The sequence below is a fragment of the Vigna umbellata genome, chromosome 5 (genome assembly GCF_029865625.1).
Source record: "Vigna umbellata cultivar VRB3 chromosome 5, Vumbellata_1.0, whole genome shotgun sequence".
Classification (NCBI taxonomy): Eukaryota; Viridiplantae; Streptophyta; class Magnoliopsida; order Fabales; family Fabaceae; genus Vigna; species Vigna umbellata.
The window spans coordinates 59,310,950-59,326,093 of record NC_142169.1 but is presented as its reverse complement, the minus strand read 5'-3'; the positions used below and the strand labels follow the sequence as shown (position 1 = coordinate 59,326,093).

The 15,144-nt window shown below is 27.9% G+C and overlaps 1 protein-coding gene across 1 annotated transcript; it reads left to right on the top strand.

Annotated features, from left to right (window-relative positions):
* Positions 1-907: 907 nt before the first annotated feature.
* LOC124822028 (DEAD-box protein abstrakt) lies at positions 908-3,197 on the top strand. Its single transcript, XM_047293979.2, has 2 exons — positions 908-1,064; positions 1,233-3,197. The coding sequence occupies exon 2, from the start codon at positions 1,286-1,288 to the stop codon at positions 3,050-3,052; it is 1,767 nt and encodes a 588-aa protein (XP_047149935.1). The 5' UTR covers positions 908-1,064; positions 1,233-1,285; the 3' UTR covers positions 3,053-3,197.
* Positions 3,198-15,144: the final 11,947 nt, after the last annotated feature.

The window sequence follows — 15,144 nt, the reverse complement described above, 5'->3', positions numbered from 1 at the left end:
ATTAAATATTATGCAATCATTAAAATTAATATGTTTTAAATTTGAAATTATTAATTATAATAAAAACATCTCTTGAAGAGGATAAAGACATGTCACCTCATTACATATGGGTGTCATTCTGTGTTATGAGTCTCAAAATGTTTGTTGTATGTTAATTTTATCAATTAAATTGAGTAAAATATATATACTTGTTTATTAATTGAAATATTAATAGTTATAATTATGTATGTTTACAGTGTAATTGAAATATATGTATGTGATAAATAAATAAATATATAGATAGATTTTGTGTGTGAATGAGTCTAGATATATTACACATTTAGAATTTTCAATATCATAAAACAATTATATTAATGGAACCTTTAATCATTTTTTTTGGTTAAGTTTTTAAAAATACTAGATAATATATTATTTAAATTTAGAATCATATTAAATAAATAGGTTACACACTATAAATTTATAAAAGAAATTATAAAACTATTTTCTTCCAAAAAAAAACAATTGTAAGATAAAATTAGGTTGAATCTAATTCATAACCTATTTATCTAATAAAATAAATAAGTACATGTAGAGTATAAGTGAGAATACATGCACTCTTCTGCACATGTATCCATCTTTACTTTATAAGGATAAAAAAATAAAAATTTAATTATTTTAATAATTATTAAAGTAAAAAAATTATTAAATTAAAAAATATGTATCTTTAAAATAATTATAAAAAAATAGATGGAAAATTTAAAATTTAAAATAATTAACAAAATAATTTATATTAATAAGGACAAATAGATAATATGAATAAATATATAGTTATAGAATAAATATTTTTTTATTAATATTTTATTTAAGTAAATATTATTTTATTGCATAGAGTATTTAACTAAATCAGTGCATGCATTACTTTTGAGTAAATGCTGCTAATTTGAAAGTTTTCCTTTCAGATAGAAGAGGTTGCTGGGGAAATTAAACCCTAAATTCCCAAATCTGAGTCACAGTATCAAAACAGTGTTTTCTCTCAATATCGCAGTTCACAATATCTCAGGTTGCGGGATTTCAATTTCTTGGCAGTGAGATTTCTTCACTTTCATGTCTAATTGTTTACAAGCATGAAGATGCATCTTTCTTTCTCTTTTATTTGGGGGTGTGAACTTACTATTGGACCATTAGGTTTAGTGTTTATGCTTTGGATTCAATTGTTGAGTGATTTTGTTGTTTACTTTAGGTTTTTTGTTTAGAATAATAACAGGATCAGAAAAACTGTTCTTTTGAGCTCAAATTGAGGGAGAAAATGGAAGAAGAAGATGATTATGAGGAGTATGTGCCCGTGGCCAAGCGTCGGGCCATTGAAGCTCAGAAGATTCTCCAACGCAAGGGGAAGGCCCCTTTGGCCACAGATGATGATTTGGAGAAATTGAGAGCGGCTGAATCAAAGCCTAGTCTGCTGGTTAAAGCTTCACAGATGAAAAGAGAACAACCCGAGATCAGTGTGACGGAACAGATTGTTCAGCAGGAGAAGGAGATGATTGAAAACTTGTCAGATAGAAAAACCCTCATGTCTGTACGTGAATTGGCTAAGGGAATCACTTATTCTGAACCTTTGCCAACAGGGTGGAAACCACCTTTGCACGTAAGAAGGATGTCCAAGAAGGAGTGTGATTTGATTCGGAAGCAGTGGCATATAATAGTTGATGGTGGTGATATCCCACCCCCGATTAAGAATTTTAAGGATATGAGATTTCCTGAGCCAGTTTTGAAGAAGTTGAAAGCCAAGGGGATTGTGCAACCAACACCTATTCAGGTGCAAGGACTTCCTGTAATCTTGTCAGGGCGGGATATGATTGGGATTGCATTCACGGGCTCTGGAAAAACTCTTGTCTTTGTTCTACCGATGATCATGGTGGCAATGCAAGAGGAGATTATGATGCCTATTGTTCCTGGAGAAGGTCCTTTTGGTTTGATTATTTGCCCATCAAGGGAACTGGCTAGGCAGACTTATGAAGTCGTTGAACAATTCTTGATACCTTTGAAAGAAGCTGGATATCCGGAGCTCAGGCCTTTGCTTTGTATTGGTGGAGTAGATATGAGATCTCAGCTTGAGATTGTGAAGAAGGGTGTTCATATTGTTGTTGCCACTCCTGGGAGGTTGAAAGATATGTTGGCCAAGAAGAAAATGAATCTTGACAACTGTAGGTATTTAACATTAGACGAGGCTGATCGGTTGGTGGATCTGGGATTTGAAGATGACATTAGAGAAGTTTTTGATCATTTCAAAGCTCAAAGGCAGACTCTTCTATTTTCTGCAACCATGCCAACAAAAATTCAGAACTTTGCCAGGAGCGCTTTGGTGAAACCAATAATTGTGAACGTGGGGCGTGCAGGGGCAGCAAATCTTGATGTAATTCAGGAGGTAGAATATGTCAAGCAGGAGGCAAAAATAGTTTATCTCCTTGAGTGCCTACAGAAAACCCCACCACCAGTTCTGATATTTTGTGAGAATAAGGCTGACGTTGATGACATCCATGAATATCTTCTCTTGAAAGGAGTGGAAGCAGTGGCGATTCACGGAGGCAAGGATCAGGAAGAGAGAGAGTATGCCATTGCAGCTTTTAAGGCTGGCAAGAAAGATGTGTTGGTGGCAACTGATGTTGCATCCAAAGGTTTGGATTTTCCTGATATTCAGCACGTCATTAACTATGACATGCCAGCTGAAATTGAAAATTATGTCCATAGGATTGGACGAACTGGTAGATGTGGGAAAACTGGTATAGCAACGACATTTATAAACAAGAATCAAAGTGAAACAACATTACTTGATTTGAAACACCTATTGCAAGAAGCAAAACAAAGGATTCCCCCAGTTTTGGCTGAGTTGAACGATCCAATGGAAGACAATGATGAAATCACAGGCATAAGTGGAGTCAAGGGATGTGCATATTGTGGTGGACTTGGTCATCGTATCAGAGATTGTCCCAAATTAGAACATCAGAAGAGCATGGCGATTGCAAATAATAGAAAGGATTATTTTGGATCTGGAGGTTACAGAGGGGAAATTTGAAAGGCGTCTGTTGGGTACCAATTTTCTTTGAACATTACTAGGTTATGTATTATTACATCTGCAACTCTAAATTGTGTACCATGGGATGTGATGACTTTCATTACTTCTGAACTGATGCAATAGATATGTTCCAATTTTTCTTTGACTGCGGCTGGTTATGTATTATATTTGCAACTTATAAATTTTGTTCCATGAAATTGAATGCACTTCGTTGCATTGCAGCTTTTGACATTGTTGAATTGTGGTATAGTTTATGAATTGTGTTTACTGAACTGTGGATTTTCACCGGGATATATTTAGGTTGATTCATGTTGGAATAGAGCATGTCTTCTGCTCTGGTAATTATTTTCGTAGAACATTTATGTTTATAACGACCGTAAATAAATAATATGTGCATCCCGCATATACAAGAAATCTTTTTGTGGTAGTTGCACCTCTATTTTTATGGAGAACAATGTAAAGAGCTCAAATAGACGTAGTTCAATTTTAAATTTAAGCTTGAATTTTGCAACACTTTAATAGCTAAGGATAATGCATGCTGTGCATTTTAGCTTGATTCCTCTTGTCTCAGGAGAATCTAAAGATACTCTGCTACAGGTATCAACATTGTCATCTCATCTTCAGTGTCATTATTGAACTCCACCAAGTATATTTTCGTTTCTCTGATATGGTGCAATGTTTTATATTTTCCCCTGCAGTTTCTGATATAGCCTTCCTACTTCATGAAGTGACAATGTAGAAGATGATGATTATCTGTCTATTTTCCTGGGTGTATATTAACCATGTTGAAGAATATAAGCCATTTGCAATTTGGATTCAATATCTTTTGGAAATACTTAGTTCATTCTGTTTACGAGCTTCAAATAATACTTGTAGCTGATTAAGGTTAGAACAAACTTTCTAGCTAGTCCAGAATCTGAGTGTGCTTTAGCAATTACAATTTGACTCTTCTTTGTGTGCTCTTGCTTGACAAGCAAGAAGGGTGTCATACCTGAGATGTGTCCTATTCTTACTGTAAATACTGAATTGATTTTGGGTTTTATGAATCAGATTAGTACAACTAACATTTTTTTTCCATAAAAGCATAGACCTTGAGGTACTAGCCCCCGTTTCATCCAACATTGTTCTTCTTTAGTTTTATATCAAACATATGCCTTTCTTTCATGTATGTCAGTAAGTTTCTTCTTTTTTGTAAGGCCTGACAATTAATTATATTAGCATAAGGAACCCTAAGCCAGCTCAAGACTTGAGAGTTGTTGGTTAAAAAGAGCGACGTCAACGTTCTAAATCGTTGTCTAAGAAAACGTTCTAAATCGTTGTCTAAGAAAACGTTCTAAATCGTTGTCTAAGAAAACGTTCTAAATCGTTGTCTAAGAAAACGTTCTAAATCGTTGTCTAAGAAAACGTTCTAAATCGTTGTCTAAGAAAACGTTCTAAATCGTTGTCTAAGAAAACGTTCTAAATCGTTGTCTAAGAAAACGTTCTAAATCGTTGTCTAAGAAAACGTTCTAAATCGTTGACTAAGAAGAAATGAGATATATCACACATATGACAGAAAAGAGAGCAAATCCACAGTTTCAAAAAAGACGCAAGCGCGTCTAACACATTGTAAGAAGTTTTGATTGCTTTCACAAGTGTAATCATGACAAGTAGTGCAAAGGATATGCAATTAGTCAATGATTCTTATGAGAGGACAATGACAGAAACGTTATATGATGATGGTCTTATTGGCTTCAGTTGCTCTTTGCTGACTTTATTTATTTCCATTAAATTTATTCCTATGCAACCTTATACACAAAAATATTCATCACAAGAGGATCAACCGACAAATACAATAGTTATATGTCAATTTTTATAGTTTGCATTGTTTGATAGTCAAAAACAATACAGATTTTAGTACAAAACTCCCTTCTGAAAACAATTTTGAAGATACCAGAGGCAAATAACACATAGTGAAGATACAAAACATAGTTACCATAAAACATTTTAACAAATATTTCTTGTATTTCTCATACAATTATAATTTTCCAGTCACTCTTTCTAAACTGGGAATGACAAAGTATATATCAACCTTACACAATATTTGCAAGTTAATAAAATAAATAATTACTTTTTTAATATGGGTTTTAAACGAGTACTACCAGCAAGTTTTTGAAAATGAATTTGAGTAATATAATATTTATCCCATACTGCTCCACTCCTATTCTATTATATTATGTATTTTATATATAAATATGTAACATCTTAGCTATGAAAATAATTATTTTATATAACTTACCATTAAGAATTATTATGTTAAATAATTATGTTTACTGGTTATAAATTATGTTTCAACACTTTTAATCTTATGCTTAAACACTTTCGAAGTTACATTACATTTCGATCCTGTTTGAGATTACGTTTTAACATTGTCGTATTATATTTGAGAAATTCAATGGTAACATTTTAATTTGACCTCTAAATGAAGAAAAAAAGTTATAGTTACTGAACAATGATATTTGTAGATAAATAATATATTTTCCTTGATATTATTTTATATTTATATTTATATTTATGTACAACATACTAATATGATGTTAGTACAAAATCAAATTGTAGTATTGGTGCATGCCCAATTTTATTTCCAAAAACGAATGGTGTAAACCTGCAACTATTAGTAATCATATTTACCTTGTGCTTTTGCTTATATGTTTATAATATTTAGATTATGTGTACAAATTATATGGCATATCACGTTCCATATTTCATTCAATGAGAAAGAACAAGAATAAGACAATAAAACCTGAGTAAAATCTACTTAAACATTTACTTCAAAATCTTAAAACATTTTTTTATAAGTTATTTTCCTTATATTATTTAATATTTTCATATTTATTTAATATAAGACTTAGAATTACATTTGTATTCTTAGTACATTCTAATTTTTACACTTAATTTTATATCACTTTTAAAAGATATACAAAATCATAATGAGTTATTAGTGGAGTATAATTTCCAATTTAATGTTTAAATAACTTAATCTTTCTTATGTATTAACAAGTATAGATCATATAAATAAGTAATTATCATTTTCAAATACTCATTCCACATCAAAATTCATTAAACATACTGTAATACGCTTATACGATAGTAATGAAATTCAAGTTAAACAATACTAAATAAAGAATTTCATAAACAAGAGAGATTACTTGAATAATTTAATAAAAAAGTAGAAAATTGTATCAACTTTTTCTTTTCATTCAAAGGTCCAATTGTTATAATCATATGAGCATCATCAAAATCTTGTCCGTGCAATTACTTATGACGTTAGTGAAAAACCTCAAATGAAGGATAATTGATGAATTATTTCTTTCTATAGCAATTGACTTATAAACAACATGTACTTACTGTATTTTAAATTAATCGTAGACATTTAAATTTTCATATTATTGATTTTATTATTAATAATTTAAGAATTTAGAAAATGAAGTAAAAAGTGATAACTATAGTTTTTAATAAGATGATATTCAATTATTTTATATTGTTGTAAAGTTGAATCATAAATAGTTTTTTAATATTGATTTCATCTTATTAAAATATTCTATCTCTTTAAAATTACTTTTAAAACTTTTATGTTTTCTTTAGGTTTTTGAGTTTGTCGTTCATTTGTCCGAGTATCAGGAATGATCATTGGAGTTTCATACGTCTGATCATAATTAAAAATAGGATAAATTTACTTTTGTTCTATTTTTAAAGACATTTTGACATTTTTTATGTGTAATATTTTTTAGGCTTTGATGATTGAGTGTGATGTAAAGTTATGAAAAGATGTATAATTCTTAAAATTTAGTATATAAAAATAGTAGTATGATTTAAATTTGCTCTAACCTATCTTATGTGTTTTTTTTTGTTATGATTTGGTATCTATAACTATATAATCGGAATAAAGAATAATGTAGAGACCTACTATAGCTATATAATCAGAATAAAGAATAATGTAGAGACACATGAGATGAACAATATTAAAGCTGCAATGGGATTGTGTAGTTGATTACATAGTTTATAATATAAATATGGATACTTATGTTATGTAATATTTTTGTTTTTTATTCCTTTTTGAAATATTACTTTAGAAAACTTTGTAGACAGAGAACTATACATGATATAATTTCTATCTATTATGAATTATATGTTTGATATCATTATATAATAACCTATTTGATAATATTTATATGCTATAATTCAATCGTTACATATAATTTGTTTAAAAAAATTAAAGTTTAAGTAATAGATAAAAAGAAAGCACTAAATAAAAAGGGATAAAGTTGGTATACAATTAAGAAGATTAAATATATAAAGAGATACAAAATGAGTGTAATATAATATGATTAACACTTTTTTTTAACCAAGGTTAATTCATACTCAAAAGAAAAAAGAAGAAGACAAAATTGAAATAGCTAATTGAGAGAGTAAGTGAACAATTTATTTTTAATTTTTTTATTTTTTTTAAATCACCAATATACTGTTATAGTATCTTTGTAGCTAACACTCATCTTCATTATGAATTTCATCTTCTGATGATCAAACTAGTTTTTCAAATTTAGGTCTTGTTCACTTGAGTGGATTTGAGGGAGAGTAATTGAAGGGATTTGAGAGATTTTGAAAATAAATTTTTTTATTGATTATTTGAGTGAATTTGGAAGTAAATGAGATTGGATTTCGAAGTAAATTTTTTTAATCTGTCACGTCAATCAAATCCTAGACTAATTCTCACAAACTTTAATTCCAAATTCATTCTCACTTACCTCCAAATTAACTCAAATAAACAACAAAAAAAATTATTTTCAAATCCTCTCAAATCCCCTCAATTACTCTCCCTCAAATCCACTCAAGTGAACAAGGCCTTAATGTTTTGCTCTCATGTTTCTGGAATTACTTTCTCATTACCAATTGCCTCTTTATCTAACAAGTTAATACTTTTCTTTTTGTTTTGGACTAACTAAGAAAAATAATTGCAATTCATTAAATAAAATGAATTTTACAAGAAAAAAATATTTATGTGAGAAAATAATGAAAAACTTAAAAAGGCAATACAATAATTTGTTTCTAAATAGATAATATTTTATTAAAATATTGTAATATCTATACGTATATATGAAAGGATTTTCTTTTTGGTGTCCATTTTTTATTTATTTTATATTTTAAATTAAAGTAATTTTTGTTATCAATTTTATTCTGGCGTTTCTTTAAATCTAATATATTTTTTTTAATTAATTATTTTTTAATTAAAAAATTACGTGTAACAAAATAAATATTATTTACAATAAACTTATTTATATTTAATTTTATAATTATAATAACAATAATAATTTTATGGGTTAAATATGTTTTTAGTCCCTAAACTATCAAGCGAATTTGTTTTTAGTTCCTCTTTCAAATTAAGCTATATTTTGATCCTTCCCCTTAAGGAAACCATAATTTTTTGTCTTCCAAAACTAACGACGTTAAAAATAAGCTGAGGTGGCTAATCATGGTGTGCCACATCATTTTTTTTACACCAGTTAATCTTTCTCAGCTCCTCTCCCTCCCTCTCCCTTCGACTCTACCACAGCCACCTTCGATGCCACCATCAATTGCGAAACCCCCATGTGCAACCACCCTCCACCACTAACGTAAAACCTCAATCTCCACTGCCCAAAAAACCCCCAAATCGTGTATCAGTTCATCTCCTCCCACCACCACCACAGAGACCCAAATCAGAAAACTAAAACCACCTAAACCTTCATCGCGATCTCTTCCATCATTAACCCAATTCGCACAAGAATCGCAAACCTGCAAACAACAAGCATCAACAATTTAATAAAAATTATTTTTATGCCCGTGACAGAAACCGACATCAATACTTTAATAAATTGTTTACATGCTTCTGTCACACATAACGCAATCCCAATTGTATTATGGATTTGTTAATAATTAACAAGAAAGGTACCTGATTCAGAGGAGCATAATAGGGAGGAAGAGTAGACATCACGAAGAAACTCCCCGTGGTGGGAGATGATGGCGTTGCCTAGAACACCAATTAGAAACAAAGAATAAAAAATCAAACTCCCATGGCAAATTTCAAAATAAGGAAATGGGTGATCACACAAAAACAAACCCAGATGCATGCAGCAAACTGTTCTCCAATCAATATTGAAATATTATCCAGACAAAATCTATGATCTTTAATGATGAAAGATATTGCAATGAAGGTTTGGGTGATTTTAGTTTTCTATTTTGGTCTCTGTGGTGGTGGGAGGAGATGTACTGATACGCGATTTGGGGTTTTTTTAGGCATTGGAGATGGAGGTTTTACGTTGACCATGGAGGTGAGCGGGGTGGAGGGTGGTTGCACATGGGGGTTTCGCGGTTGATGGTGGTGCCGGAGGTGTTCGAGGTGGCGCCGGAGGTGGTTGTGGTAGAGTTAGAGGGAGAGGGAGGGAGATGAGCTGAGAAAGATTAACTAGTGTCAGAAAAAGAAAATTACGTGACTTAGCCACCTCAGCTTATTTTTAACGCCGTTAGTTTTGGAGGACGATAAATTATGATTTCCTTGAAGAACTTAAGGAGAAGAATCAAAATGTAGCTTAATTTTAAAAAAAAACTAAAAACAAATTCGCTTGATAGTTTAAAGACTAAAAATATATTTAACCTTACGTTTTTTATTATCGTAAATAAAGAAAGTGAACTCTTTTCACTAGTTAATATACTTATATTATTGCACGAAATAAACTTTTCATTTTAATGCGCATTAACACTCTTTAGAATCCAATTACTTTGAAAGAAACGACATTTATATTAATTTTTCTATTTTTACTTGTAATTATAAAAACATCATCTTGTCTTCTACCATATTATTTAATTAAAAAGATACTTTTTTGCAAAACCCAAAAACCACCACTCTAGTATATCTATTTATTTAATATATTTTGATATACCCAAGTATTGTGTTTTTGCTTTAACTAAAATTTGATGCTTGTACTTAACGAAATAATTGCTAAGCCAATGATTTTATCATAATTAAGACATAAAGAAATAACCAAATTTTCAATGTAATGATTTTTAAAGCGACCCAACGGATAAGAGAGAACTGTGACCATCACTTTTTAACAACAGAATATGATAACTGGTGTTACTATTTTAGTGTATATAGGGTATGTAAAATTTATTACTAAGATTATTTATAGTAGAAATTAAATTATTAACATAGTATTATTGAATATAATTTTTAATAGTAATAAAAAGCATTTAATATAATAATTAGAAACATAATTATCCCAGTGGTTATTAATTTTATTTTATTTTCTACGAATTATTTACCTTTATTTAATTTTTCCCCTCAAAGTGACACGATCATTTAAGCTAAAATAAAGGGTTTAATTTACAAATAGATTTAGTATAAAATACTTTGTTCGCAAACATCCAATAAAAAATTATATTATCATCACATCTATTAATTAGTAGATAACGTAACAAAATGAGAATATCCTCTTGCACTTAACAATGAAAAATACTTTACACTAGCCGTATATATACATAAAGTAAATTTAAATAGAAAACTATGTTTCTCTTTAAGGATAATTTCAGTTTTTTTCTTCTTAAAAAATACAATATTTTTTCTTAACTTTAACAAAATACTTATAAAAATACTTATATATATATATATAATTAAATAAATAATAAGGGTATCATTACTATATGAGTCTTGTTTAATATTAAAATATTAACAAATTAATTTTACAAAAAAAAATCACTAAAATATGTTAATATAACATAAAATTCAAAACTTCAAAAAATTATGCGTTATAAAAATAAAAATATTAACTTTATAAAAATTTCATCCAATAACTACTATTTAAAGTAGACTTTAAATATAACAGCTTATAAGTAAGATAAATTTTATATATATTTTATATTAATTTATATATGATGAATTCAATATATATATCTTAAATATGAAAGTATACATTAATAACAGTCTGATAATTTTTTAATAATAGATGACACAATATTTTTAACAAACAACGAATTTATTGGAATAATTTTGAATAAGTCCAATATCAATCTTAATAAATGAACTTTTAAGGTTAATTAAATATTTCAAAATTGACTTATAAAATAGTATTTGTATGTAAATTATAAATTCATCTTATTTTTAATTGTTTAGGTAAAGAAAAATCTTCAAGACTAACTAAAATATTATCAAAGTACAAATTTCGTGAAATCTTTGTATTGAAATAAAAAATTACACAGATTTAAAAATGATACAATACAATTAAATTTATATATAAAAAAAGTTAAAATCATGTGATGAATATGACATTAAAAATCACCTAAACATTTGCAGTAACTAATGTTTCTTAATTTTGAAAATAATAACTGAATAAAAATAATAAAAATAGTACTTCATACATCATTTCCTCCTCAAACAAAAAATAATTTAAAAAAGTTAAATCCGTGAATGGTGTGTGGATAGTAATTCTCAAGTGTTCACATATTTTATTGAAATATTATTATTATTATTTAGTTATATTTCAAAGGAACAAAGAGAAAACATTTCCAGGAAATTTCGCATGTCCCAAGTTTGGCAATCTTTCAAAACTTTACAATGTTTAGTATGTTTGTTTGTTTGGAGTGAAAGTGAAGTGATTAGTGACAAAAGGCTGAATATTCCACTGTGGCGTGCGTTTAGTTGAATGAAGGAAGCAATTTCCTTAGGGCCCATATCAATTCATTACTCTTTTGTAGCTATCGCAAAAAGGAGATTTATACCTTTTTCAACGAACCAAACAGGAAATAACACTTCTTATTTTTTTCATAACTGCTTTTAGTCACAACTTTTTAGATTTTATCCTAATCAAAATGCTAAAGCCTTAAATTAATGTCTAATATGATTTGTTAAAAGAAAAAGTATTTTTTTTACCTAAAATGATGGATATTGATAATTTCATGTTAGTATTATTCTTTTGTGTGTGAATTTAGTTTCTCTGTTTTTATTTTATGCAAAAGTATATACTTTTTTAATAAGAAAAATAGTATTAAAATTAGTGTTTTCAATGAGTTAAAACTCGCGGATCAATATTCGGTTGAAAAAAATGAAATTTTTTTATACGAGTCAATTTTCAACTCATTTCACTTAAAACCTGGTTCCCTCTGGTTGGTGAGCCGGATTCACCAATTTACTTAATTTAATTTAATTATTTATTATTTTATGTTTGAATATTATTAGTTAACATTTTTTTGTATTGTATTGTAGATGATGATAAAGAAAAATATTATGAATTTATCCATTCAAGACTCTAATATTATAAATGAGTAAGTGAAACAAAAATTACCAATATTAGAAACTTTTTTCTTTAAATTTTGTGTTTGTTTTTTAATTACGTTTGGATTGTATGATATTTTTTTTATATTTTGAGTTGTCTTTAGAGTTTGATATCATCTTATAGTATAATTTATTTAGATTTAAATTAAAATTTTATTTTTTTATTAAAACAAAAAATTTGTAATTAAGTAAGCCAGTAAACCAACCCGTTTAATCTATTAACTCGTGCTAAACCAGACTGAATTCAAATTTTTTTGACTCACTAATAAATGATCTAAGTTGAGTTAACGTGACTAAGCTGTAGTGGGTCAGACCGAATCGAACTGATTACTTTGAGAGTAATAATTAAAATTGTGACAACCTAGGATTTGCTCACTTTACATGCTAATAAATGACGGAAAAACAAAATACTTTAATATACAAAGAAATATTATGTCCCCAATGCAAAATTGAAGATTATTTTATCACATTTTGACGACAACAGTAAAAGACTTTATGGTATATTCACAAATTGTCGAGGTAAATCCCAGGTAAAAAGAAGTGGAAATATGATTTGTTTAATATTTTTATAAATAATAAACCAACGCAAAATCTAATAATAGATTTCCCATCCCATGCTGTGTTCTCATTAATCTAAACTGTATAAAAAGGTATATTTCTTGTTTTTGTGTCAAAGTTAAAATCGACTTATTCATTTCTAAAAATAGTAAAAGATTTCTTTTGACTCAGTTAATTGTTTGTTGTCAAATTAGCAATACACAAGTAAATTGATAAACCACAGATAATTTATTTTAATTATGTTTATATATATATATATATATATATATATATATAATTTATTATGAAAAATGTTGCATAAAATACAAGAATGAAATAAATAATATATAGTTCAAAGACGAAGTACAACTTTTAAAAATAATTTAATAAAAAAAACATATTTATTTAATGACATGACTTTGCTGTAATACTTCCTACCAAAATTAGACATTGATTATATTGGTAGTAAAGTGGATATTAATGATATAATAGTCTAGATGCATTCACCACATTTCTTCATCTTTTAATAGTACTCAATGAATAATTACACCCACTCGTTTTCTAGTCTATGTTGAAAAAAGATCCCAACAAATTTCATTATTTCATATTAACATCCCAAATAATCGTAATTCATCGAAGACCTTTTTTAATGTAAAAAAAAAGAAAAAAAAAAGAATTTCTGATCTATCATCATACAAACGACTTATTACTTAAAGTCATAAAATTTTCCCAAATCATCATTATTTGGTAATATAATATAAAACTTGAATTAAAAAACATGCACCCTTTTTCCCTTTCATTGATTTTTGTTTTTCCCAATTTATAATTAAAGTGTGAAAGGAGAGGGACATAGAAGAAAAATAATTAAAATGTTTTCAAAATTTGAAATAAAAAGTGGGACAATAAAAGACTAAAAGCTTTATCTATCATTGCACATCCAACTCGGCCATCTGGTTTTTCTTTTTATCATTATCTACCAAACGCCAACAAAAAGAGCTTATGATTTCTACGAGGATCTAACCACGTTATCGTAAGTGCTTATGTATGCAAAATGATGAAAATAAAAGCAATTATTATTGCCATATATATGTAAAAGAAAAAAGAAAAAGGTATTGAATTGAATGAAAATGTTATAGTTTGTTCTAGCAATTCAAAGTTGAAACAAAGAGGATCAACCATTAGACAGGTTCATGTAACTTGGCATAGGTTTGGGTCCCATGAAGGAATCTCCCAAATATATATATATATATATATATATATATATATATATATATATATATATATATATATATATATATATATATATATATATATATATATATATATATATATAGTGAAGGTTTGTGAAGGGGTTGTATTGGAGGCCCTCATAAATGGAGTGGACCTAAGAACCTTATTAGGGTTTGGAAATTTTATGGTTTTTGTCGGCAAAATATACCATTTAAAATGATAAAATCGTGTGATGTTTTTGGTCTTTCTACCCATATTGCGTGTTTGATTTTCAATGTTATGTATAATTAAAGAAAGAAAATGATGTGCATCGTTATTTCGAAGAAAAATATTTCCTCACAAAGTATATCTATCCTTTGAACACTCCTTCTAATAATAAATTATTATTCAACCATAATAATTCAAATTAAAATTAAAAGTATAACAATAATACATTTGATTATATAATAGATGCATAAAATATTGTGACTTTAAATTTGATTAAGGTTAATTATAGTATCGGAGTCTGTTTTAAAAATTGATAATGTTATGTCTTTAAAAGATAGTTTGATTTTTGAACTGTGACAATTAAATGTTTTATTTTTTGAACTGTGACAATTAAATTTGATACTGGTATGTCTTTAAAAGAAGAAAACATATATAAATTATTTTTTATTTTAACTTTTAAAAAATATGTGAGACTATTAAATATACTCTTATTCCATTAAAAGTATTTCAAAAAGCAAATATAATAATGAGTCAATTCATAAACAAAGTTGACAACATCACTCATCCAAAACAATTTTAAATCAATAAATTTATGAATTTTACTTTTTACATGTTGTTTAATTTCTTAATTTTTTAATGTGAGAGTCATTTTCACAATTGAATTCTTAATGTAAGAAAGTTTATATCATTTCCTTTCTAAAATGGCGAAATTTTTTGTTTTTCAGTGGCTTAAAAATGAATTGGTCACATACCAGGAATAATACTTGTTAGACAA

Bases quoted from the DNA above. Each gene is read 5' to 3' on its own strand.
- LOC124822028 (XM_047293979.2), top strand. From the start codon at position 1,286: ATGGAAGAAGAAGATGATTATGAGGAGTATGTGCCCGTGGCCAAGCGT.